The 26,734-nt window shown below is 36.8% G+C and overlaps 3 protein-coding genes across 3 annotated transcripts; 2 read left to right on the top strand and 1 right to left on the bottom strand.

Moving 5' to 3' along the window:
• The first annotated feature begins 4,040 nt into the window (after positions 1–4,040).
• Positions 4,041–8,884, top strand: LOC110682015 (UDP-glucuronate:xylan alpha-glucuronosyltransferase 1-like). The gene is made up of 4 exons (XM_021858219.1): positions 4,041–4,758; positions 6,519–6,734; positions 6,899–7,527; positions 7,638–8,884. The coding sequence occupies exons 1-4, from the start codon at positions 4,706–4,708 to the stop codon at positions 8,669–8,671; spliced, it is 1,932 nt and encodes a 643-aa protein (XP_021713911.1). The 5' UTR covers positions 4,041–4,705; the 3' UTR covers positions 8,672–8,884.
• A 781-nt stretch (positions 8,885–9,665) lies between these two features.
• LOC110682016 (probable pectinesterase/pectinesterase inhibitor 51) lies at positions 9,666–12,288 on the bottom strand. The gene is made up of 2 exons (XM_021858220.1): positions 11,196–12,288; positions 9,666–10,522 (listed from the first exon to the last, which is right to left on the bottom strand). Exons 1-2 carry the CDS (start codon positions 12,133–12,135, stop codon positions 9,840–9,842), a joined length of 1,623 nt encoding a protein of 540 aa, XP_021713912.1. The 5' UTR covers positions 12,136–12,288; the 3' UTR covers positions 9,666–9,839.
• A 526-nt stretch (positions 12,289–12,814) lies between these two features.
• On the top strand, positions 12,815–23,180 carry LOC110682014 (DNA repair protein RAD4-like). Its single transcript, XM_021858218.1, has 11 exons — positions 12,815–13,308; positions 13,437–13,529; positions 18,735–18,827; positions 18,913–19,014; positions 19,403–19,452; positions 19,729–20,463; positions 21,044–21,269; positions 21,368–21,562; positions 21,654–21,806; positions 21,992–22,201; positions 22,271–23,180. Exons 1-11 carry the CDS (start codon positions 13,003–13,005, stop codon positions 22,658–22,660), a joined length of 2,553 nt encoding a protein of 850 aa, XP_021713910.1. The 5' UTR covers positions 12,815–13,002; the 3' UTR covers positions 22,661–23,180.
• Positions 23,181–26,734: the final 3,554 nt, after the last annotated feature.

Here is a 26,734-nt window from a genome sequence, read left to right as displayed (position 1 = left end):
TTGTAACAGGTTGGGTTGAATTCGAGTCGGGTTAGGAACGGGTCGGGTTAAATTCAGGTCAGGTTAGTAACAAGTCAGGTTAAATTTGGGTTTTGACGGGTTAAAATGGGTTTGGGTCAATTTCGGTTCAAGTCGGGTTTGGTTCAGGTCAATAATTTACGAGTTACATTCGGGTTGGGTCATCTCCAGGTTAGTTCATGTTCGCGTTCGGGTCTCACATACTCGGGTCTAGGGTTGGTTTCAAGTCGGGTTTGTGTCACCATTTTTTCGGGTTCAGATGGGTCTGTTAATAATCAGGGTTGAGTCGATATTTCGAATCGGGTCAACTTTTGACAGCTTTACTTTTTAGAAACATATGAATAGCATGGCTCTTTGGTCTCCTTCAATTCTTTCTGCCTCAATAATCTATCTTTGGATCAATCTTTTTTACATATCTCATAATAAGTTTAGATATGATAGTTTAGGAAAATTAGTTTAAATTAGTCTTGATGATTTCATATAAATGCTATTAAAATCTAGGTAAGTTCAATTTACAAGTAAAGTAAAATAAGTATTTCAATTATTTAGATTAGATCAAATAATTTTAAAAAACAAGTGAACAAAACACACCATCAGTACTATTCTTGAATAAAATCTAAAATGTGCGGTTTAAAATAACTTAAATCATCTTCTTATTGCCATCTATCGTTTTTTCTATTCTATTCTTTTCTTTTCTTTTCTTATTGTTCAGGAGTTGTTGCCACCTACCTATTGATAAGGTCTTTACAAGTAGTCACATTAGAAAATTACATAGTAAACAACCTATAAACTTATGATGTTCATTTTCTGTTTTACCAACACCATTTGTACTGTGATTGAAATTTGTAAATAAATTTCACATCACTTAAACATAATTTCATTAAATAAACAAAATTAAAAGAAAAGAAAAAAAAATTATACTTTCTATTGCTTTGTATCACTAGTCATTAGTTTAAACTTTAAAGTTCATGGACTCACTTGACCATACTTTAGAATAATACTTGTATATGAAACTTAATTAAGCAAGTAAGCTAATAAGAATTGAAGCATGCATGGGAGTGAATGAATGAAGTGGCACAATTGGCTTTCGGTTGGTTTTGCTTTGCTTTCAATACAACTTTTTATACGGTCTCACGTCTTCACGTATTATCCTCTTCTCCTACCTTTGCTTACTTTTTATGTATCCTTTCTACTCCTATTATAATATTCTTTTTATTTTTTTTTCCTTTTTACCATATCGTACCAAGAATTATTAATTTTAAAACAAGTACAATATTGGCGGTTTTTATTATACTCCCTCTGTTTCATGATTACATTTCTATATTTTTCGCTGAAACATTCTTTATTTTATTGGTTTATATTGCTACAATAACCTAATTATTGTTTGTGTTAGTAGTAGAAAATTAATATAATAAAGGGAAGGAGAGATGGGTGCAAGGCTGCCATCATAGTTAACATGCTAATGCCAAGTGTAACGTTTTGCTATATATGATACTTGATTAGGACCTAATTAATCCTAAGAAAATGAAGTTCACTGTTTAGACTTGAGAGTTAAGACTTGAAGACTAATCATAATTATGAGATTAAATTATCAGTGGTTTAGTTTGGTTTGGTTTGTTTGTCCTTTTTAACCTTGCTTAACTGAACAAATTATTAGCTACCATTCTCTTTCATTCCTTTCACAATCTCACCAACAAAGTTCATTAAGATTAGATTATATGCAATTTTTCTAATTAAGTACTTAATTAGTTCTTAATGACAAAATTATCTGATTGAATTTGTTGACAGCCAAACAAGATATAAAGGGGTATTAAGCAAAGTTTAATTAATTTGGTTAGACTTTTACCTCTGATCCTTAAGATATTAGTTCGAATCTTTTCAAGTGATGTTATTTTGAAGGTGAGGGTTCCCTTAACTTTCCCTAGCTAATACTCTCAAATACCTAGCTACCTCACAAATACTTGGAAAAAAAATAGTAATAAAGTTAAGGCCGGATCAGGGTTATTCATTTCATGATTAAAAAAAGGTTAAAGATAATAAATAAATTAATTAAATTCTTAGTCAGAGTAAGTAGAAAATAGTTAGATGTTCTTGATTAAGCTAATTATTTACTTTTGATCAATCAAATCTTTGACAAGCTCTTTAGCTTTAAAGGCTCATTTTCATCCAACAATAACTTTTGCAACCTAAATTGGACCCAAAAAGATGTATATGTTCAAGTCATGTTTATCCCTTAGACAAAATGATTATTGATTGGTTGGCGTATATGTTATTGGTAAGTAAGATGTGACATTGGCTTCCAAATATAACAAAAAAAAAAAAACAATTTTAGCAATTTCTCGAGTCAATGTAACAACTAATTCTAAACCGTAAGAGTTTAATTTTATGTAAAAAGTAAAACAATTATTTTTTACCCAACTTATAATTATAAATAAAGATGTTGGGGCCTAGGAAAGTAAAAGTAAAAAAGGAGCAAGAGTTTGTTCATTCTTCAATGGATGTACTTGTCCATCTTTCAACTCGATTTTTGGTGTTTGATCTTACACTAAAAAATGTCAATGATGCATTAAAAGTGGCATATGCTAGCTTTTGATAATCATACTACCTAGTGTTGTGCTTTATCAATGTTCTAGGACATGGTAGTTAGTTACTTTTTAATTCTACTATGCATGGACCTATATTATAATTCTTACGAGTTTGCTGTTACATATCTATGAATTATGAAGTGTAAAGAAATAAATTAGTCGTGCTGTTCTCAAATCAATAGGATTCAGAAAGAGCTGATTTATGCATGCATTTTGGTTAAACCTAGTGATAAATGAGTTAATAGTACGGAGTAGAAGATATCTAAGGGTATAATCTTGTATATATGTTCTTTTTTTTTGACAATATACTATGTTATTATACAGTCCGTACATAATTAGACGTATTTACTACAAATTGGAGTATCTAAGAAGAGTAACAAAACATCATATACGATTATTATTCAGTGAATACAATTTTTAAAAGTTAAAGTCAGTAGCGGATCCAGGAATTGTACATAGAGGGTTCGAATTTTATCAAACACTCAATGTCCGAATGCACGGATATAAATCGGGTATTCAAGTATAAAATAAAGTGTTTAAATAAATACCAATACACAAGTACACAACACTACAATAATTAAAAAAAATTGATGATTTTTTAGATTTATTCCAAAAATGCTCCAAACTTTTTAGGTGGTCACAGACTATAATAATTAAAAATAAATAAAATTCAGGAGTACTAAACTGCCCAATTAAAGTTAACAATATAACAAAACAACAAACAAAAACTCACAAACAGCATATTCAGTATTAAATTAACATTATACAATTGAAAAACAATATATAATTGACAATAATTCAATTCATTAATCAAACAACTACAACAAATAACAAATTTACACTTAAAAGAAAAAGATTAAAATTGAGAAATTCGAAGAGCTATGGTGCCATGGCGGATTTTCGATTAAAAAAAAAAACAAAGAAAACAGGGAAGATGAAAATTGAGAAATTCGAAGAAAATTTCGAGCAATTAAGACATGGGTTTTGTAGACATGGGTCTTCTTTCAGAAATCAATGAAAACACAGATTATTTTAGGAGAGAGAAAAGAAAGAGAAACTGAGGAGTCGGATAAAAAAAAGGAGAAAATTGAAAAGAAAAAAAAAAACTTAGAATGCATCTAATGTCTAGACTAAGTCTCGAACACAAGACCTTTTGTCCAAAACTAATTACTCTATCCAACTGAGCTGCGCGGTTAACTTATTGTATGATTGTTTTGAATATTATTTATATAGTTTTTCTGTTAGTTTTTTTTAAAAACCCATTTTTTCCCGGATCTAACGGGGTTCAGTTGAATCCCCTGAACCCCCGCTAGATCCGCCACTGGTTGAAGTGTTATTTATCACAAGTAGTCAGTAGACATTAAAAAAAAAAAATTAAAAAATTTAGATTTAGTTTTCATAGCATTACAATATAAATTAATTATTTGCAAATATAAAATAGGTAAAATAACTCACAAAAAAGGGTTGAGAAAGACACGTTTGCCAAAAATAAAAAACATTAGTAATGAAAAAACATTTTGCCACTAAGTCACTAAGTATATTAAAATTAGGTAGTACATTAATCAGTGGGGTTCAATATGACAATTTAACAACTTACAAGAAGAGAAGTATAAAAAAATTCAACCATGAAAATGGAAATACTACATATTTATACATAGATCATTTCATTTCATAGAATAATAAGATTAGTGTAGAGAAAAAAGAAATACTAAAAAAAAAAAAGGAAAAATTCAAGTAGACGTTACTCTATGCATTACCCTTATATTGACTCAATTCATCTTCCTGTCGTCCTACGTTCTCTACCATTTCTTCCTACTCTTGCTTTGCTTCATCCTTGTACAACCACCACAATTACTCACCCCCCTCTTCTCCTCTCTTTCTCGATCGATCATCTCTATTTCCATTACCTATGATTTGATGCGCTAACAAAAGCTCTTCATAACAAACGAACTTATATATCACTAGATTATATGATAAAGTTTCCAAGAACTTGATGAATTTGTCCGAAATTATAAAATGTTATGCAATATAATTGTTTAGTAAAAGTTTAAGATTTGCATTTGAAGGAGGAGGTAGAAGATTGAAGAAGAGAAGCAAATAAAATGAGTTCATTTACTACTCCAAATGAGACTAGACAAAGGTCCTACGTATCAATGTGAGTTTTCTACTTACTAAATCACTTACTATAATTACTCCGTATTTACTTGTCTTTTGTCAATTTAATTAAAGTAGTCCTAAAATCAAAATGTAAGCATAAAAAGAGTAAAATTAACTAAGAATTGAAGTAAGAAATATTTGATATTTTGATGTACTACGTACATACTTGCATTGCATGCTAACCTACCTTGAGATTTCCCCCCTGTCTTTATTTTTATTTTATTTTATTTTATTTTTTTGGGTAAAGAAAGTTCATTACTTGTCATTTTGTAAATTACTAATTCTATGTTAATCTAAAAATGCAATATCACTAAATAATGTGTGTACTATGTGCTTACTAGATATTTTTTGTCACATACATCAATTAATTTCTTACGAAGTGAACAAACCGAAGTTGATTGATGGATTTAATGCCAACCAAGCAAATCTTACAAACCCTAGCTAGTTTATTTTCCCATCGTAAAAATTGGATCAATAATACGTATGTAGTACATATAATTAAGCAAAATTATCATTTTAAAATCCAAATTATGGTTAAGTAGTAGTAATTAGCTTAGGTAATGTGGTCCAATGATTGCTTGCACATTATGGTACTAAACAAACTGGTCATGCTAATTAAGAATTATAGTTAATGAAAGAGTAGAAACTAAGTTAGGCAATAATAAAGCAATAATATAAATCCAATGAGTATATTGAAAGCAAAAACAGTAAGGTCAAGGACAACTCAGAAGTTGATGAATGTTTTCCCTAAGATAAATGACCCTCTTCTTCTTAAGATATTTCTACTCCAATTTTAACTCATAAGTCCCAATTACATCTTTTACATCTATACTACACATTAAAAAGTGTTTCGAAACAATTTTATACATCACATAATTAACACTCTCCCGATCCTCTTTGTGGACCATCTTTCTTACCCTCCTCCCTCAACTCTTAACAACAGTTTTATAAATAGTAATATTAATGAATTATCATATACATGTATGCTTTTCTCAAAAAAATAAAAATAAAAAAAATTACACGTATGCATATAATAGGGTAGTTATGAAGTTATAAACTTATATTTCATCAACATGGGATAGGACATAAAAAATTATATATGGTGAACAAATGTGAACCTTTACCTAGTTTTAAGATCAATTATGTATTAGGTAGACATACAACTTTGACATTCAATATTTTCATAAATTTATTTAGAAAGAAAATATATATTGAGAAAGTATCATGGTATTGGTGGTAGGGGAAAATGAATGACATTTTATAATAAATTAATAATTCCTAACTATTAATCCCTCCTTTTGTTACATTGTGCATTTGAGTAGATATGTATTACTCCGTATCTTGTTATTTTTGAACTTTATGTTTTTCAATCCATAATGTTCTCATTGTTCCTTTTTGCATAATGTCTAATGCACTATTTAACATGTACCACACTCTCGAATGTATAAAATAATTTACGCTCGTCCTTATTCATTAAAAGAAAATACTTACTACAATGTTACTTATATTCCTCTCCGCTCGATCCATTCCTATTTGATAAGCATGTACAATGTTACTATCTTCTAGCCTTCTAGGTGTCGTTGAGACCCAAAGACTTTAGTAAACTTTACCATCTTATTAATACTAAATTAAAATGATCAACAGCGATATTTTTACTTGGTTATTAGTAGAGTTGATTGAAATTATTCTTTCTGATGTTAATGTAGCTTAATCTTACTATATCAATGTCTTAAATGAGTTCCCTTTTTTGCTTAACAGTGAAGACATTTACAAAAGGAAGTTGCACAGAAGCAAAGCAAAAGATACCGAGAAACAATCCAACATATCTATCCTAGACAACAAGGGTGTCAGGACCAAGTTACCACTCTTGAAACTTGCCCTACTCATCATTGTCTCTGTTACTTTCATCACTATATTTTTGCACTCTCCAGCCTTTTGTGGTCATCACCACTTATCGTCACACTCCATCTCCCGGTATGTCCACATGTCGATCTCATGATTGTAAACAAGTGTCTCGAAAAAATTGTCACATTGTCTCAACCCCACACTGTTAAAAGGGCTCGTTAGTCTTCTGACTTGTTTTATTTAGAGGATTTGATTAGAAAAGCTAATGTAAATTTCTGAATTAATTAATGCAGGCCTATTTTGATGAAAAGATGGATATGGGGTAGTACTGATCCTAGATACACATCACACTTACAAATAAATTGGGATGACATCTCAAAAGTTCTTGACAAACTTAATGAAAAAGAGTACCATTCAATTGGCCTTTTAAACTTTAACAAAGATGAAATAAAATCCTGGAACCAGATAATTCCTGAACTTGAACATACTGTCCTGAACCTAGACTATGCTGAAGAAAACGTAACATGGGAAGCGTTGTATCCTGAATGGATCGACGAGGAGGAAGAGAAGGATGTACCATTTTGCCCTTCACTTCCAAAGCTCGAGCCACCAAGGAAACGCCTTGACCTCATTGTTGTGAAGCTGCCTTGTCAGGTTGATCAGCAGAATTGGTCTAGAGATGTTGCGCGGTTGCACTTACAGCTTGCAGCAGCTGGACTTGCAACTTCAGCCAAGGGGAATTACCCTGTTCACTTGCTTTTCATCACTAACTGCTTCCCAATACCGAACTTGTTTAGTTGTAAGGAGTTGGTTAAACATGAAGGAAATGCATGGTTGTATAAGCCAAACTTGAATAAGTTGAGAGAAAAACTTCAGCTTCCTGTTGGTTCTTGTGAACTTGCTCTTCCTCTCAAAGACAAAGGTATGATGCACACATTGTACTAATGTTTTTTGTGTCGCGCCATTAATTTCTGAATGCAGGACTAATAGAGTATTATTTCACAACTTTTTTTTTTTTATTTTGTTACACAGAGATGTCATACAGGGGAAACCCAAGGCGGGAAGCTTATGCAACAATCCTGCATTCGGCTCATGTCTATGTCTGTGGTGCCATAGCAGCAGCTCAGAGCATCCGAATGGTAGGGTCTACTAGAGACTTAGTCATCTTGGTCGACGAGTCCATCAGTGACTACCATCGGAGTGGTCTTGAGGCAGCAGGATGGAAGATCAGGACAATCCAAAGGATAAGGAATCCAAAAGCAGAAAAAGATGCCTACAATGAATGGAACTACAGTAAGTTCCGATTATGGCAACTAACAGATTACGACAAGATCATCTTCATTGATGCTGATCTACTCATCCTAAGGAACATGGACTTCCTTTTCAGTATGCCGGAGATATCAGCCACAGGAAACGATGCTACTCTATTTAACTCGGGAGTCATGGTTATAGAACCCTCGAATTGCACTTTTCAGCTACTTATGGATCATATAAATGAAATCGAATCATATAATGGAGGTGATCAAGGATACCTTAATGAAATTTTTACTTGGTGGCACAGAATTCCTAGGCATATGAATTTTTTGAAGCATTTTTGGGTAGGCGACGAGGAAGAGAAGAAGCAAATGAAGACTAGGCTATTTGGGGCAGAACCCTCTATACTTTATGTGCTACACTACCTTGGTATCAAGCCATGGTTATGCCATAAGGACTATGACTGTAATTGGAATACAGATTTCTTACAGGAGTTCGCGAGTGATGTAGCTCATGCAAGGTGGTGGAAAGTGCATGATGCAATGCCAGAGAACCTGCAGCAGTTTTGTCTGTTGAGAACAAAGCAGAAGGCTCAGATTGAGTGGGATAGAAGGCAGGCTGAGAAAGGGAATTACAGTGATGGGCATTGGAAGATCGCGGTTAAAGATAAGAGGATGAAGAAGTGCATTGATAAATTGTGCAACTGGAAGGGTATGTTGAAGCATTGGGGTGAGACAAATTGGACTGATGATGAGCCTATTGCTCGTGCACCGCCTGCTATTAAAGTGACTCCTCTTTCTTCCTTACATTAAACCAGGATTTTTGATCAATTTTTTCCCTTTTATTTTATTTTCTGAAAATACCGCGATATACTTGGATTCATCTTTGGATTTGGTTTAGCTATAGAATGTATACAAACTGCATAAAGCTCTTCACTATAGTAATTTAGCCTCTTAACCTCCACACTATTACAGAAATACAGAGCAGATGTTTCAGAAATCAAATCAGCTGTCCATTTTTTTTTTTTTCAGATTTCTTAATTCAGTAAAGTTAAGGACAAGTTTTGCTAGAAGCACGAGTTTCAACCAAAATAAGCCTCGAATTGGATTTTAATCCGGCCATCTTGAAGGAAAATGGAAACTAAACTTAACATGTTGCACTGTCAAAGATTGACAGCTACCTATGCAAATTAGTTGATGAAATTGAAGAATGTCTTTGACTTAAAGAATCGTTGCTCGAAATCCAAAGATCAAAGGCAATGAATTACCTACCTCATAGAAACAGGTTTAAGCTGTCTAAATCTTGAGTACTTTATGTGCAAAACAATCCCTTACTACAAAGGTCTATATTCTAGGTAACAATCATTATCACTTTTTCAGTACATCAAAATCACAGTAGGAAATTGCTAGCTAATTCAATTGATCTCATTTTTATAATGATCCTCCACATTTAGCAATGAATGAAAATGTTCAACATACCGTTAGAGAAGATGAGCATACCTTTGAAAAAACTATCCGTAAATGAACCTTGTGGTGCCTTCCAATAAATGATCATACATAGCACTGGAGCAAAGTGCACTATCACAGTCATGCTTCACTAGCCTTATGTGTAACATTGTCACGAAGATGAGAATCGTGACAATGTGATTATATGAACACCCATCCATTGATATTGTTACATACTGAACCATGATTTTGCATACCTTAAAAGGAAGTCACTTAAATCAGAGCAGGGAATTGAAATACTTGCCTTGTAGTTAATTTGCAGGACTAAATTACGATACTAAAATCTGATAACAAGCACTCATACAAGAACTTTGAGCTCATATATTGATCATAATGTAATCTTTTTTCATATCTGAGTACTCATATTGGTGTGTACATAGCATCTCCAATCTATATGCATCGGTCAATTGATGATACAAGTAATATATAGGAGTACGCTGAGTACCAACTAGTTCATTTTTCCTCATGCGAGGAATCAGAAGCTAGAACTCCATTCATGAGCCTGTATAAAATTTTGAGCAGAATAAGCACTGAGGTGCACTTCAGGAATCCTGCTACTCCACTTAACGCGCTTAGACACATCAGCTCCTGGTCCCTTATTCCCAAACTCCCCATAGTAAAGGGTAGACAATGCAAAGTCTTCCCTGAACGGCATCCATCCCTCAGGCGATATAAGACCATCCATTGTACATTGTATGAACATTGTCCTCGAGTACATCTTCCAAGGCCTCCCAAGGTAATTCTTGTGGACCTTGGGATTTTGTTGCCATAACTTCATGTACTCATTGGTTCCGCTAATGTGACATCCAAGGAACACAAACCCTGTAGCCTCAGCAGGGTCCGTCCTCCCTTGAGCTGTGATGGCATTGTTCTCACCCTTTGAGGGGTCCACTTGGCGCGGCCTGACTAGGATGGTGCAATCTTGGAAGATGGCAGCTGCATTGCCAAATATAAAGTCCACATTGCCCTCCATGCTGCATGATCTGTAAACTTGTCTAAGGGAGTGTGCATAAAGGGTGTCTTGGTTGCCTAAGAACTCACAATCTTCGACAAGGGAAAAATCACTGTCTGATCGGAATGCTACTGCTTGGTGTGCGTTTGGGCCTGCCGTGTTCTGGAATGTTATCCCACTCGCCATGAACCCGTCTCCTTTAACACCTACACAAACATAAGGGCCATCGATATTCAATTTACAACTAAAATAAGTTCATCAAAAATCACTTGTTAGTTGTTACAAAAATTTTGAAAATTCAAACATAATTAATTGAAAAGGACAGGAAAGCATAATTAACCTTACCTTTTAGCTTTTGTTACGGATTGATGTCCTATAAGATGCCACCTATTTTGTATTTTCAACACTTTTTGACTATGTGATCCTCTTCTAGCTAATTCTTTGTCCTTTTGAATTTATTAATGCATTTAAACTACTTTATCTAATGTTTATAACTTTCAATCCCTGTTCCCTAGTTATGAATAAGCCCATAACCAATTGACCAAAGGAGCAAGCTAGTAGTAGCATTACATACACTATCAGGTATTCAATTATACTCGTCCAGTACAATACTTCTATGTACGGAGTACTACATAGGCGGATAGCTCGGTTGGTTAGAGTCTCCCTCCTTATTTCGAGAGGCAATACATATACAAAACTATAAGAGTAACACATTCAATTGATCAATTCTTGCATAACTACTCCGTATGAAATAAGAAATGACATTACTAGTAAATAAGTAAAATTAAGTTTTAATCAACAAAAAACAATCAACAACATCTAAGTAACAATATCGACTTAATTTAGTAGTAATGCATTAAAGAACACGAATAGACTTACCAACAGTAGCTGTGTTATACGTACTAATCCCCATAATCCCTGTATTTACTGACCCTGTAATGACCGTTTTACCCTTCCCATCACCAAAAAACACCAAATTCTTCTTCTCTAAGGGCACCATCACATTCTCCTTATACACTCCTTCCTTTATGTAAATTACAAATTTATCCTTCCCCTTCGCCTTCAACCACGCTGGTGCCTCGTTCACCGCCTCTTGCACTCGCGCGTAACACCCACGCGCCTTTCCTTCCTTACAAACCGTCACATTTACCCTTCCCCTCAACTCCACTCTCCCTAACCCAAACCCAAGACCCGACCCGGACCCACTACCTCTCTCCCAAAACCCGCTACGCTCCGTCGAAGGAGGACGCCACGACTTCATATCATCCCCATAGTTGATCAGCGCGTGAAGTAAACTAAGAGCGTTACTAGTCGTCTGCATGAGAGTAGAGTTCAAAAACGACATCGTTTTGTCAACCACGCGCGTCCCATTGACGTAAGAAAGCTCAGACCAGCAGTCATACTGGTAAGTTAATGCGGCGCTAGCCCATGCACGTGCATCATGAAGAGTATCACGTGACGTGAGGGCATTGGAAGAAATACGTGTACGGTAGGAGGAGAGAGTGAGGTAATCAAGGCACGTACGCGAGGCTAGTGTACGGTTATGATGGTTAGGGAATGTACGGAGTATGTCATGGACCAATGATTGGGCGGTTTGGACGTGGTGGGATGAAAGTGAAAGCGTGGTTTGGATGCTATGGGTCGGGTTTATGTTACGGGTCGTGTTCGGGTTGGAGTCGAGGAGGGTGGATTGGCACGTGAGAGGGTATTGAGTGGCTTTGCAAATGGAAAGGAAGGGAGTTGAGAAGGAGAGAGAGTGGTGGAGGAAGGTGGAGAGAGAAAGGAGGAGGAGGAGAAGGTGGTGGTGCGGTGAGGGCATTATGGTAATTTCAGTGAGTGAAGTGGAGTGGGCACTGGGCTGTGGAGTGATAAAAATGGAAAGTGAAGTGGGGAAGGTGTAAATAAATAGAGTAGGGAAATTGAATAATGAGGTAAGTCGGTAAGATTATTGTGATTTGTTGAGTGTTGGATTTTTATTGGTGAAAGTGGACCCATGGTGTTACCACGGATTGTTTAGCTTCATTAAAATTTGACGAATCTAATACGAAGTACGTAGTAAAATCTTACGGAGTACGTAACTATATTTTTGTTCAACAAACAATAAATCATTAAAATTAGTCAAAGTGATTCATACATATGCCAACCTTTTACTTCTTTTTAAATTATCGTACTTGTCAGATCAAAGTTTGGTCAAATCAGACAATCAGATCAGATCAAGATAAGTAAAAATAAGGTGAATTAAATAACCTCTAAATTAAAATTAAATGATTTATAAAAGATACTTGTATGTAATATGAAGTATTATACTACATATTTATACTAAAATAAGTTTGGTTTGTTAATTAATTGCTACTCCGTAGTAATTTCAATTTATCAAAAATCAAATACTACCCCCGTTACATATTATTTGCAACGATTTGACATAAAATAGAGAGAAAAAATATTTAATCGTTGCAAATAATATATAACGGAGGTAGTACTTGCTCTGAGTAATAGTAAATAAAACATGTGTAGCAGGGATCGGAGAATGGGGGAAGTGCAAGGGTCTGTTCATACACCAAACAAAAAATATTGCGCTAAACCCTGAAACACACAAACTGACATAAACCAACTGCAAATCTGCAATTCTGGTAACAAAAATTAGGGTTTATTCAAATTTGGGGATTTTACCATAATTGTGGCGGGAATGGATAAATCCACCACTAAACGGAAGAAAAACACCGGAAAATCCAAATTCCAGAGTGTAGATATCATTAGGGATAATCAACCTCTCAAATTCCGTCAAAATTCCGACAAAAATGACGAAAAATCAAACCCTCAAATTCAAGACGATGAAGCCGATTGGGAAGAAGGTTGCATTCCATCTTCTTCATGTCCTAACAACAATAATGTTAATAGTGTTAATCAAAATAATGGGGTTACCATTGAATTTGACGCTTTGCCTGAATCGCCGAAAAAGAAGCGTATTCGAAGAGCTACTGCTGAAGACAAGGTGAATTCTTGTTTTTTAAAGTCTTATTTCCCTTGAATTTTATGCAATTTTGGTTTTTTTTTTTTTTTTGTTTTTTTTGTTTTTGTTTTTTTGTTGTAAAATATTGTTGGTGATGTTTGAATTTTCAGGAATTTGCAGAGCTTGTGCATAAGGTTCATTTGCTTTGTTTGATTGCAAGAGGGCGGTTAATTGATGCTGCCTGTGATGATCCTCTTATTCAGGTGATAATATTGGTTTATTGCTATAATGAAGTTATGAATGGGTTGTTAACTCTTGCCCCTTTAGATGATGAAGAAGTTAACTACTTGTATAGTCAGTGGCGGATCCAGGATTTGATTAATAGGTGGTCCCATCATCGTCCATCGACCGCATAAAGTATCAAAAAAAAGTCAAAGCTTGTATAATGAACAAAAAAAAAATTACATAAAAAAGTTCATTTCATAAAGTAATGCAAATTCGTATTACAACTAAAAAATTATTAATTTTATTACAATTGCTCTCGACGAGTTTTCATATTTTGATAACGATTTACAATATCATCCATGCTAACATTCAAAAACAAATCTCTTTCTAAATAAGTAATCAAACAATCATTCAACATTTGATCTCCCATGCTATTACGCAATTTATCTTTCACTTGCGTCATTCCGGAAAATACTCTTTCTACACTTGCCGTTGCAACAGGAAGAATCAACACTAACTTCAAAAGTAAGTAGACTCGATCATGAGTTTCAAACTTTCCCGTCTCAACAAGTTTCGTAGAAAGTTCACTTAGACTTTTCAAATTCCAAAATCTCTCATCATTTCGAACATCAACAATAAAATTTTCAAGTGAATGTTCAAAAAATAATAACTCAGAGCTTGAAAATTCATCGGGATAAAATTTGGCAAGTTGAACTAACTTTCTTTTGTCAAAAGAATGAAATCGATTTGCAGGATTAAAGCAAGACATACACACAAGTAATTCCTTACTTACCTCGGGAAATCAATTTTCAAGTTCTTGTAATTGAAGATCAATGACACTTAGAAAAACTTCAACTCTAAAATGATGAAGATTAGTCACTTGTGGACCTTTACCTCTATACATTCTTCTCCCAGGAACCACATATCGCCCCTCCATGTTTGGAACCTCAATGCCATATTTAGCCATAAAAGAAGTGACTTTTTCCATATGTGAATCCCATCCTTCATCTCTCAATTTTTGCAAATTAGTCTTGGTTACATCAACCATGACCATTGCATTTACAATATCTTGATCATGTTTTTGCAATGCCACATTCAACGCATTTGTAATTCCAAATATATCAACCATCAAGTGTGCCACAAACACAAAATCAAATGACATCAACAAGTGTGTAATAGATTGTGCTTTATTCGAATCAAGTGTATCAGATACTTCTGCAATGGAATCAAGTGACAAAAGTATTGAAGGATATAAATCAAGCACATTCAAAATGGTTTTAAAATGAGATCCCCAACGAGTATCACAAGGTCTACATAAGCCACGTTCTTGATTTAAACCAGTTCCCAATTCAATTTCACCCAAGGACAATGCTTCTACAACCCCTTGACGTTGTTTTTCTCGAAGAAATTGTCTCCTCTTAGGTGAACCTCCCACAAAGTTCAAGAGAGGTGCAAGTACATCAATAAAAAGCCAACCACAATCTGAGTTTTTCTTAGCAAGAGCAACTTGTGTCAATTGAAGTTGGTGAGCAAAGCAATGAACAAAGTATGCTTGAGAACATTCATTCAAAATTAGAGTTTTAAGGCCATTGATTGAACCTTGCATATTACTTGCCCCATCATAACCCTGACCTCGAACTTGAGAGAAAGTTAAAGAGTGTTCCATGAGTAATGACTCAATAGCAGCTTTGAGAGTCAAAGAACTAGTATCAGGAACATGCACAATACCAAGAAAACGCTCACACACTTCCCCCTTTTTATTAACAAATCTCAAACAAAGTGCCATTTGTTCCTTATCGGAAACATCGGCAGATTCATCAGCAAGAATAGCAAAAAATCCACCATCAAGTTCTTCCAATATTGCTTTAGTTGTTTCTTTAGCACAAGCATTGATTATATCTTTTTGGACACTTGGAGAAGTAAGTTGACAATTACCAGGGGCCATTTTAAAAACAACTTTGGAATACTCAGGATCATGGTTTGAAAGAAGAGTTAATAACGAAAGAAAGTTACCTCTAGACAATGAACTTTCCTTTTCATCATGACCACGAAAAGGCAACCCTTGGAACAATAGCCATTTAATGGTTTCAATTGAAGCTTCTAATCTCTTACGATAGGCACTCATGGTTTCCGCTGTTTGTTTTGATAAAGCGGTGGCAATGCTACTCATTTGATTCATGAAAAAGTTCATAGCAATCACAGCATTATTGTGAGCACTCTTGTGTCCACCAACATGCTTTACAATTGTGTCTCTTCTATTCCAACGTCTGAAACCTCCATTAACAAAAGCATCCACTCCCGCTGTGTTACCATCCTTAAATAGATAGCAAATGAAACAAAAGGCAGCATCTTTCTCAACACTATACTCAAGCCATGTTGGCCAAGTATCAAACCAATTAACATTAAATCGACGTTTTTTCGGCCCAAAAAGTGTTTGAGGAAACACATGATCTTTAGGTTGACATGGCTTTCTTTGAATGTATGTTCTCCGCACTAAATCCCTATCATCGGGATGAAAATCACACATCCTTCTTCTTTTCCCGGGGTCTTGTGGAAGATTAATAATATCAAGTGCACTTAACCTTCCTTCACCAATTTGAGCACTAGGATCCGAACCACCTTGGGGAAAAGATTGCCCATCTTCATTTTGAGGGAAATTGTGAGATGGGGAAGAATGTTGTTCACTAGCATGATGTAAAGGAGAACTTGGTTCACTTTCTTGAAAGGGTAAATCATTTTGTGGAGGAGGAGTATCATTTTGTGGAGGAGGAGTATCATTTTGTGGAGGAGGAGGATTTAGAGTACGCACTTTTTTAGTAAAAAAACTTGAAATATCTCGAGTTGTTTTTCTTTTCATTCTGAAATTGAAGTTAAATGTTGAATTAGATAAATCATACAAGAAGGTAGGGTTCTCTCAAAGTTAATAAAACTAATAATATTATCAAAAGAACGCTCATTAACCTCAATTTCAATCCATCCTTCAACCCCAAATCTCCAAATTAGCAATCACCATTCTCAATAGCTAATAAGCAAGTTGGACAACTATTATCATTTATCAATTAAACAGAAATAATACTATAAAATAATAGGGCTCAAATGGTCAAATATCGGCCACAACTCACATTCACAAATCACAACATTCAACCTCTAATAAAATCATACAGATAATCAAGTGACGATAATCAAGTCATAAGATTCAAGCTCTAATAAAGTCATACAAATAATCAAGCTCTAATAAAATCAAGAAATTTCACCAAAAAAAAAAAAAAAAACAACTCATACAGTAAATTCGTGAATCGTGATATACATATAATCTGATAATTTTGATAATTAAACATTTAAACTGATGATTTGATATAGAATCTAATCAATTTGCAATGTAATTATGTAAATTAAAAGTTTAAAACTAACCTCAAAACAAAATTGAATTCACGGAGTACGGAATGAAGACCTCACACTCACGCCTGAGCAGAGCCTTGCTGCGGTTGCGGGACGCCGGGACAGACGACTGAAGTTGCTGGCGAGGTCGGCGACGGGGTTGCTGGCCAGTGGTTTTGCTGCGGTTGCGGGCAGTGGACTGAACTAAGTCTCACGCTGCTCTGTTCTCAGTCTTCTCACGCTACGCCTCAACGCCGCTAATAGGACGCCGCGACGGTGAGAAGGAGCAAGAAAAACGGCCGGTGAGGCGGTGAACGGCGACGGGGTTGCTGGAGTTTGGGGATTTCGATTTAGGTGAGTTTGGGACTTAGGGTTTTAATTTGGGGGAATTGGGGTTCTGACTTATGTTTTCATCCTAAAGCAAAAAAAAAAAAAATTGTGAGTAATGGGATTTGAACCCACGTCTCATGAGTGGTAGGATGGGAAAAAAACCACTAGGCTGCAAGCTAAATCCTTAATACATAGTGTTTTTTTTTTTTTTTATAAAATAATAGGTGGTCCGCGGACCCACTATGACTACACGTGGGTCCGCCACTGTGTATAGTTGTATGTTACTCGGATTTGGGTACTCGTGTTCTAGTATGGGCATGTGTATTGGTGTCCAAATTGGCTATTTTAAGAAAAAAATATTGATTTTGGCCCTAAATGAACTGTTACATGGGTACTTGAGGCTCAATGAACAATTAGAGTAGTATAGGGAAGCTAAAAGTAGTGATATTAAGCATTATCCAAAGCATAATTAAACACTCAGCGATGTGACTTTGTCATAAATTTATTATATAAGGAAGTAGGAGTATATTACTCAGTAAATGCTTAAAGTTAGCTGTGAAAGCTACATATATATTATGGGTGTTTGAAATTTAGATACCAATAAGTTGATGGGAAAAAAATTGCTATGTGGTGTAACATGGGATTTATGACTAAGTACTTAAGTAGGGTCGTAGGGATGTCAAACTTGTAGAATATAATGTGAGAGATATGAAGATATAATCTCAAGAGAATGTAAGAATTGGATGGATGTAGTCGTTTGAAGACTGCTTATGATCAGGGAAAGATGTTCTTCTGTCTCTCTCCGCTGCAAACAAAAAAAAAAACTTTGCGGCTGTGTTTGTCTCTCACAGTGTCATGTGCATTAGACAGACCTCTTCCTATCTTGTTGATATATCGCACCTACTTTCTTAGATAATTTGTACACTAGAATTGATGATGAAAAGGTTGAATCTATTTTCAAAATCTCCCAAGTATTGGAAGCCGTTTAGGTCAAAAATCTATATTGGCTTACTAACTAAGTTGAATCTCAGTCTTCTCCCTCAATGGATAGCTTGCTTCTTGTCTGAAGGAGCTAATAAATTAAAAGAAGGCTGAATTCGCTAGGAGGATTCAATGAATTCTATCTAATCTTGACTTATGCTGGGTCTAGGGAAGTTCCCATGTATGCAGTCTTATCCCTACCACTGTAACACTGAAAAATGAGCGAGGAAAGAGTATGTTTTTAATAGATCCATAGGAAGAAGGAAAATAACTATTTTATGGGGCCTGCCCCTCTCTTTCACACCAAATAAAAAAAAAAAAAAGAAAAAAAAATTGCTTCCCTTTTTTTTTTTACTTTGAAGATTTTCATAAGTAGAAGTGTAGAAACTAGAACACAGTCAACACACATCAACAATAGCTTCCAAGGAACTTATCTATCTTGCAGAAAAAGTTTTTCTTCTTTTTCACATCTCTATACTTTGCATAATGCTTGCTATAGCTTTCTGTTACTCTTGGTCCTTGTACCTGATTTTTGAAATTGATTGTTGTGGCAGGCTTCTTTACTATCACTTTTACCACCACACTTACTGAAGTTATCAGAAGTTGCCAAACTTACTGCTAATGCTTTGACTCCTCTTGTCTCTTGGGTAAATGACATGTTTATGCTTTCAACTATTTGCTACTCATCCTATGCTGTAGACTTTCATTGATTCTCCTGATAAATTTTTGCAGTTTCATCAGAATTTCAAAGTGAAAAGCCCCAGCAGTGCAGAAAAACCTTTTCAATCAGCTCTAGCATACGCTCTTGAAGCACAAGGAGGGAGTCCTGAAGAGGTTCTTACATCTTAAGAGACTTAGTTGGCTCATTTTAGTTGTAATTATATTTCTTATTTTGTTTGTGACATGATAGATGCTGTGAGCATGAAATTGGAATGAATGGGCTGATATACTTGCCAATGAACCATCAATTCCATTTTTTGTTACTGTAGATCTTAACATTGTTGTGACAGAATATCGCATGTTTATACTTGTTACTGAGTATGCAACTGACAAATATGAATTGGGTTGTACTGGTTGGAGAGTATATCATCAGTCATTGTAGTGCTTGCTGTTTGGTTTTAGTCTTAGTCTTGAGTTTGGTTGAAAGTATAACGATGTGTATGCTATTAATCTTTTCTTCATGAGCTTCCATGCATATCCTTTAACTGGAGTTTTGTCACAGGTTGCAGCGCTGTCTGTATCATTATTTAGAGCTCTAAATCTTACAACAAGGTGACTTCAATGAGCTATGTGTAGTATTGTCCTTTTTTTTTTCCTTATATCTGCATTTTTAAAAATTGTGCTATGCATTTAACTGTGCATATCCTCATATGAAGTACATTTTATCTTTTGTCACTGTATTGTCTCCAATCTAAAAAATTTAACCAAAACAATGAAAGAAGCTTAAAAAAGATTTGCTTGTGCAACCTGTGCATGAGTTTTAGGAATAATGGTACCTCAGGTCCTCAGGGAATATGATTTTTTTCTCAATGAAGTTCTGTTTTCCAGGTTTGTGTCAGTGTTGGATGTAACTTCCTTGAAACCAGAAGTTGATGAAAATGAGCAATCATATAATGCAAGCAGCAGGGAGAGAAAAGATATTTTTAACTCTTCAACACTTATGGTTAGTAAAATGAGCACAGGGACAAGTTCTACAAAATCATCTGCTTCCCATGGAAATATCCACATCACTTCTGTTACCTCAGTTTCTGAAGCTAAGAATGGACGCTTGCCAACAAATATCGAAGTTAAAGATTCACTTGCTTCTAATCAGTTGATAAAGTCAGATCTACCCATTAATGAGACACAGAACGCTTCTGAGGAGGACAAGTGCCCAAGGAAGAAAGGAGACTTGGAATTTGAGATGCAGTTGCAAATGGCTATGTCCGCCACAGCACTGGTAGCTCCCGAAAGGAAACCTGAAGCATCTACTAGTGGTTCACCCACTAGTCCATTAGCTTCCCTTTCTCCCTTTAAAAGAATAAAGAGAATCACTGAAGAATCTCCTTCATCCTCCCATGCTATATCTACTGCAATTGGTTCAAGAAAAGTAGGAGCTCCATTACATTGGGCAGAGGTCTATTGCTCTGGTGAAAATATGACTGGAAAGTGGGTCCATATTGATGCTGTTAATTCTATAGTTGATGGAGAGCTGAAGGTAGAGGCTGCGGTTACTGCATGCAAGAAGTCTTTGAGTTATGTTGTTGCCTTTGCAGGCCATGGGGCTAAAGATGTCACGCGCAGGTTGTCTCTCTATAAAAATAACTTTCAATTTTGTTATGGGTGATTTCTGATTCTGACTTATGCAGCTGGGCTTATTTGTCTTTGATTCTTCATTTTATACCTTAATTATGTGCAACCTTTTCTGGATAAAGCTTATATGAATGTTGAATATTTAGTTTAAAGATGGAAAACCTATGGATCCTGTTGGATTTTTTATAACTTAATTCTGGGTTTGGAATCATCAATCAAGTGCGTGTTTCATTAAAGCTTGTCACTACTTGTAAAAATAAGCTATTTTTATTTTTTAGTGAATCAGTTAGCTTTGTGACTGATTGAGCCATAAAAGAGGGTGATATTTAACCTTGGAATTCATTCCATTCTTCGTTTTCATTATTGTTTGATCTCATATTTAATACGGTGTATGTAACAGTTAATTTCGGTTCATTTATAATGATGAAGAGAGTTCGCAAGCTCTTTTTTTATTTTATTTTTATATTTGTTTAAAGTATTGAGTGACAACTAACTGTTGAGAAAGTGGAATTGTAAGTAAAATCTTCAATTAGGCACTTATGAATTTTAAACGCGTATGTTTGTAGTGCAGGTACTGTGAAAAATGGTACAAAATATCCCCAAAAAGAATTTACTTAGAATGGTGGGATGCTGTGTTAGCGCCATTGAAGCAGTTGGAGTCTCGTGCAACTGGTGGAATGGTCCCTGTGCATCACAAAGATATGAAGTCAACAGATTTGGTTGACAGTAGGAGCAGTCTTGAGGACATGGAGTTGGCAACGAGGGCATTAACTGAACCTCTTCCCACAAGTCAACAGGTATCGTGACTGTGATTGATGTTGTTGGCCATTTACATTTGCTAAATGTATGCTCACATTGTTTTGTCCCTTTTGGACAACGTGGTTTGCTAATGCAGGCTTATAGAACTCATCCACTGTACGCTATTGAAAAATGGCTTACAAAGTATCAGATTTTGCATCCAAGAGGTCCGGTACTTGGTTTCTGTTCTGGTCACGCTGTTTATCCTCGAACTTGCGTTCAAGTACTCCGCACAAAAGAAAGATGGCTCCGTGAGGGGCTGCAAGTAAAGGAAAGTGAGCTTCCTGCAAAGGTATTATTTTATAATTTTATGGTAAATTTGCAATATCATAATTTTTGGACTTTGCGGTATTTTTTGACAAGTTCTTTCTTTTTTCTGAAAGGTGGTGAAGAGTAGCTCTAAGAATCGTAGAGGACAAACTATTGAAGTAGAAGATCTCTGCGAGGGTGGGTCAGATGAAGTTGTTTCTCTGTTTGGAAAGTGGCAAACTGAACCGTTGTGTTTGCCTCCTGCTGTAAATGGAATTGTGCCCAAGGTGGGAATGTGTGTATTTTTACAGATTTTGTGGTGTATGATTTTTTATAGTTTAATTTTGAGTTTTTTCATCCTTTTTTGTTTTCGATGTTTGCAAAAATGCTTGATTTTATGGGTTGGCTGGACGAGTCATCTGGTTTTCTTGGATTTATGGTTTGTACTTAGTCTCTATTCCTCTGCTTGTAGAATGAGCGTGGTCAAGTGGATGTTTGGTCTGAGAAGTGCCTCCCTCCTGGCACTGTGCATCTGCGGTTTCCAAGGTTGGTTCCTGTTGTGAAGAGACTCGGGATCAATTTTGCTCCTGCCATGGTTGGATTTGAATTTCGAAATGGACGGTCAATACCTGTATATGAAGGCATTGTGGTCTGCACAGAATTTAGAGAAACAGTTTTAGAGGTAACAGTGACACTTTCATCGTATTTAATTCTTTTGCTAGTATTGGTCACTAAATATATAGGTTGGCAGGCATATGCAGAAGAGGAGCAGCGAAGAGAGGAGGAAGAAAGGAAGAGGGAGGAGAGGCAGGCACTTTCTCGGTGGTACCAACTTCTATCATCTATGGTTGTTCGACAAAGATTGAACAATACTTATTTGAGCAATGTGGAATCAAAAACTGTTACTGAACCCTTGAAGACTCGGAATAAATCTTCATGTGCTGCTTCTGCAAATGTGAATGAAAGTACTGTGCCTCACCGAGATAATGTCCGTGGAGCTAAGATTCATGACTCAGACAAAATGCACTTGCAAAATCACGAACATGTCTTTTTGACAGATGATGAGAGTTTTGATGAGGATAGCATGACTCGAACAAAACGGTGTAGCTGTGGAGTATCAGTTCAGGTGGAAGAGCTTTAACACTTGAATGCACTACAGAATAATTTACTGTTGGCATGAAGGATTTTTAGTTTTGGGAAATTTAGTGCTGAAACTTTGTCAAGATTTTGGGAAGGAAGAGGAAGGAGATGAGATAGAATGAGTCATGGTTTGGGGTTTTCATAAGCACATCAGCACATTTTTAACTGGTATGGCCTTGCTTAATTAGGTTGGGTTTTTTGTGTATCTTGAGCCAATGTTGTATAAAATCTGATTTTGGTTATGATCTAGCTTCAGAGTGTAGCTTGCCAAATCGGAAGCTATGATAAATTTTAGGTCTAACTTGTAATTTAATGGTAAAGGTTTAGTTATATCCAATCCTGGTTTTGGTTCTTGGGGTGCCTGGTTTCGAGCTCAAGGCTAGAGAAGCTATGCATGTAAATTCAACTGATCTTTATGCTTTTTAATTGTTGCACTTAAAATTAGCGTGTATCTAGGATTTGGATGTTCTATTGAGAAAGCTATGAAGCTTGATGTTGATCATTTGCATCAGCTAGTTTTACGTGCTTGTGTGTGTGTTTTTTTTCTCTCTTCAACTTGTGAATAGTGAAAATGTGAGACAAAATCTTGTCACACTTCAATGTTGCTAGTCTTTTTGTCATTCACAGCTTTTTAGCTACGAGTACTTGTTACAATCAATGCTTGGATGCAACTTGCAAGAAGAAAATACTTGTTAATATGTCATATTAACAAAACATGTTAATATAAAGGGTATTTTTATATTTTCTTAACTTATTTTTTATTTTCTTAGCTTCAACCCCTTTGCATTCAACACATGACCATTAGCACTACTACCATGACCACATCAAGACCATTGGCACCACCATCACAACTATTAACACCATCGCAAGACCATAAGCACCACCACCACGGCCATTAACACCACTACACGAGCAAATTCCTTTTTCCAAAATGGTTAGTACAACCCCAACTTACATGCTTTGCAACTAGGGTGTTTTTCGGCCGGCCGACCAAATTATACCCCAAAGGCAGTCCTGCAACGGTGGTTGTGTAAAGGAGAGAGCAGAAATGCTTTGGGAGGGTAGAAGAAAAAAGGAATTGCTTTTGGAGGGGAGGAGAGAGAAGCATGTAAATATTAAAATAATATATTCTAGCTCTCATATTTGCAAAATTGCCACTATACTAACATAGTTGGTTTATATGGAATATTATCGGGCACAGCTCCATAGCATGATAGCATTGTAAGCCAGTATACTAACATAGTCGATTTATATGGCATATTATCGAGCGTAGCTCCATAGCACTGTAAGTAGGATACTTTTTTTTACTTTGTTTTGTTTTGTTATGTTTTCAATAAACATAGTCGTTTGGCTATGGGAATGCGTGGGATGCTTCGGTATTGTTAAGTATCCTCTATTCCTTTAAAGGATCATGTACAATACTCAACATCAAAGAGGATGTCTCCAACTGAGCTGAAAAGTTATTCAAGAGGATAAGTATTATACCCTCTGTTTCGGGTGAAAACAATGGGACCTTGCCGAAGGTTTCCTGCACAGCAAGCACACGTAAACTGGCCTTGAGGGTAGATCCGAGGAAGACCCCTCCGATGCCGAAGTCAAACAGTGTTTAGAGAGAAAAGCTATGCAAGAGAGTTAATGCTTGAGGCTTTTATTGTGAATGAATCATAAATGGTGAAATGGAAGGCTTTTATACCTTAGCATGACAAAGGGAAGAGAATGACTGGGCCGGACCTAATCATGGGCTGACCATGACAATTTGGGCCGCTTGACCTTATGATGACTTGGCTTAATGGAGGCTTGGGCCTTGACCTTGAAATATTGGATCATTTAATGACTAGGCCAATTTGGCTTAATTGGACCCCAAACAACTTGCCCCCCAAACCCGATTTGGAAGGATGACGGGTCGGGTTTGAATCCAATAAAAATGGAAGGAAGTAAATGATTTAATTAAATCAAAAGATTTAAATTTTAAACAGTCATTAACGAAATAATTGTAATTAGGATAATTAGTGGGAAGTTGAACGGATAATGGGCAGTTAATTGGAAGGAAGTGTGTTTAACGGTTACTAAAGGAGGTTTTTAAGAGGAATTAATCATTTCGACCTTCGAAATTCCTTTTTCTGGAACTATAAGGCCGGATTTGTTCTCTCTCTCCTCATTTTTTCACCAATTCACACTCGAATTTCCACAGAAACACCATATTTCGCTTTGAAAACTTCGCGCAATATCCCCGAACTAAAGATCGGCATTTGAATCTATTGCTTCGACTGAATTAATCGGCGCATTTCGACCCATTTAAAGGTAAATTTCTTCGAATTTTCCTTGATTTTCTTGAATTTTTGAAAGAACTCCCCTTTTCCCCACTTATCTCTTTCGAATTATACTATGGCTCGAGGAAGAGGGCGTCAACCTGGACGGCGGGGTCAAGCTAGGGACCCCCGGGACCGTGCCGATGTTTGGAATGGGGAACGAGTCGAGGAAGACCCGGAAAGGGGGATTCCGGCCGTCCCTCTGAATGCCGCGCCACCCCAGCAAGACGCCGGGGCCGATGATGCAGAGCAGGTAGAAGATTTGTCTGATGTGATCTAGGACTTGCTCCCAGGGCATGCTGAGTGGCCAAATGTCGAAGCCCAGCGGGCTATGGTAAAAAATGCCCCTTACTCATAGTGGGTTAGGCACGCCGACGCCTATCGGTTTGCCGAACAAATAGAGTTGCACTACGGCATTTTCGAGGAGGATGGGTACTGGTGCCGAATGCCTTCGCCGACTAACAGAATTCATCGTCCCCCACCTGGTACATAGGGGTGTATACTCGGCAGCTGCAGTATGGGCTTCGGTTCCCTCTAGATCCCTTCGTCAGGGACATTCTAATCAAGTACAGGATCTCCCTGTGCCAGTTAACGCCTGTTAGTATTCGGCGGGTGATGACCTATCTCTAGGTATGTCGGTTTTTTGCCGTTGAACCGAACTTACACTGTTTCTGAAGGATGCACCAGCTGGTGCAGAACACCCAGAGCGTATACGGTCACCATGGGCCTGGCTGGTGGCGAATCGAGAGCCATCCACAATATTTGACTATGTGGCCGAACGATTTTTCGGATAAGGATTGGAGAGGCCAGTGGATCTGGGTAAGGGTTCCCGCTGATCCGAAGCACCCCCATTTTTTCGGGGTTCCCCGTTATCTCTCTAGGCCTGATCCGAACATGCAGGATTTGGGCCCCGAAGACCCTGATGCCGCTCGTCATCCTAGCTATGAGCATATGAGCTTCTTAGGGAAGCAGAAAAATCCTGGGGGGACCGGCCGAATGAAGTTCATCCTAACCAGATGGCTTCCAGATAACCATTACGTCTTCCTAAAGAAGATGTTGGCGGTTGTCGGCCTCAGCCGAAAGCACAGAGGTGGTAAGTATCTTCGGCTAGGGCCGAGGACTTGTTTTATTTATTTTTTGCTTATTTTTGGTTTCCATTCCCCAGTCTAACCTTCGTTTTGCCCTTTCAGATCTGAGCGAGGCTACCTCGGGTATCGACTACAATCGGCTAGGGGTGAACGCTGAACGGGTCATCCTAGACCGAGCTCTAGCGATCACATCTCCGAAGGACCGTCCGTTGTATTTGCATTCAACGGGCCTTCAGATCGAGGCTGCTGCGGATTATACCAAGCAGAAGCCTTGGCGGTAGAAGCGAGATCCCCTGAGGCCCTTATTACCCGAGGAAGCACAGGCTGCTCAGACAGCCGAAGACGTGTCCAGGGTGATTAGTTCCTTGGAAGGAGGTGTAGGAACGTCTGGTGCTGCCGAGCAGGGTACCTCTGCAGCCGAAGCTCAGCCGAGGGTTTCGGTAAGCTCCTTAGCTTTTGCTTTGCTTTTGTTGTTTGCTTGTTTTTACTCAAGCCTTTACTGCCCCCCATTTCTGCAGTTTGAGGAAGGAAGCGTAAGGAGAGAAGGGAAAGCTCCTGCTCGTCCTGAAGATTCATCTTCGTCTGAATCTGAAGAAATGGACGAACAGCCCTTGGCCAAGAGGAGGAGGAGGATAGGGCAGTGTTGGGTCCTCGTCAATTTCAGGCAGGGCTGATGCG

The sequence above is a fragment of the Chenopodium quinoa genome, unplaced genomic scaffold (genome assembly GCF_001683475.1).
Source record: "Chenopodium quinoa cultivar QQ74 unplaced genomic scaffold, ASM168347v1, whole genome shotgun sequence".
Classification (NCBI taxonomy): domain Eukaryota; kingdom Viridiplantae; phylum Streptophyta; class Magnoliopsida; order Caryophyllales; family Amaranthaceae; genus Chenopodium; species Chenopodium quinoa.
The sequence above is the reverse complement of the archived record's forward strand: the minus strand, read 5'-3'. Positions and strand labels throughout refer to the sequence as shown.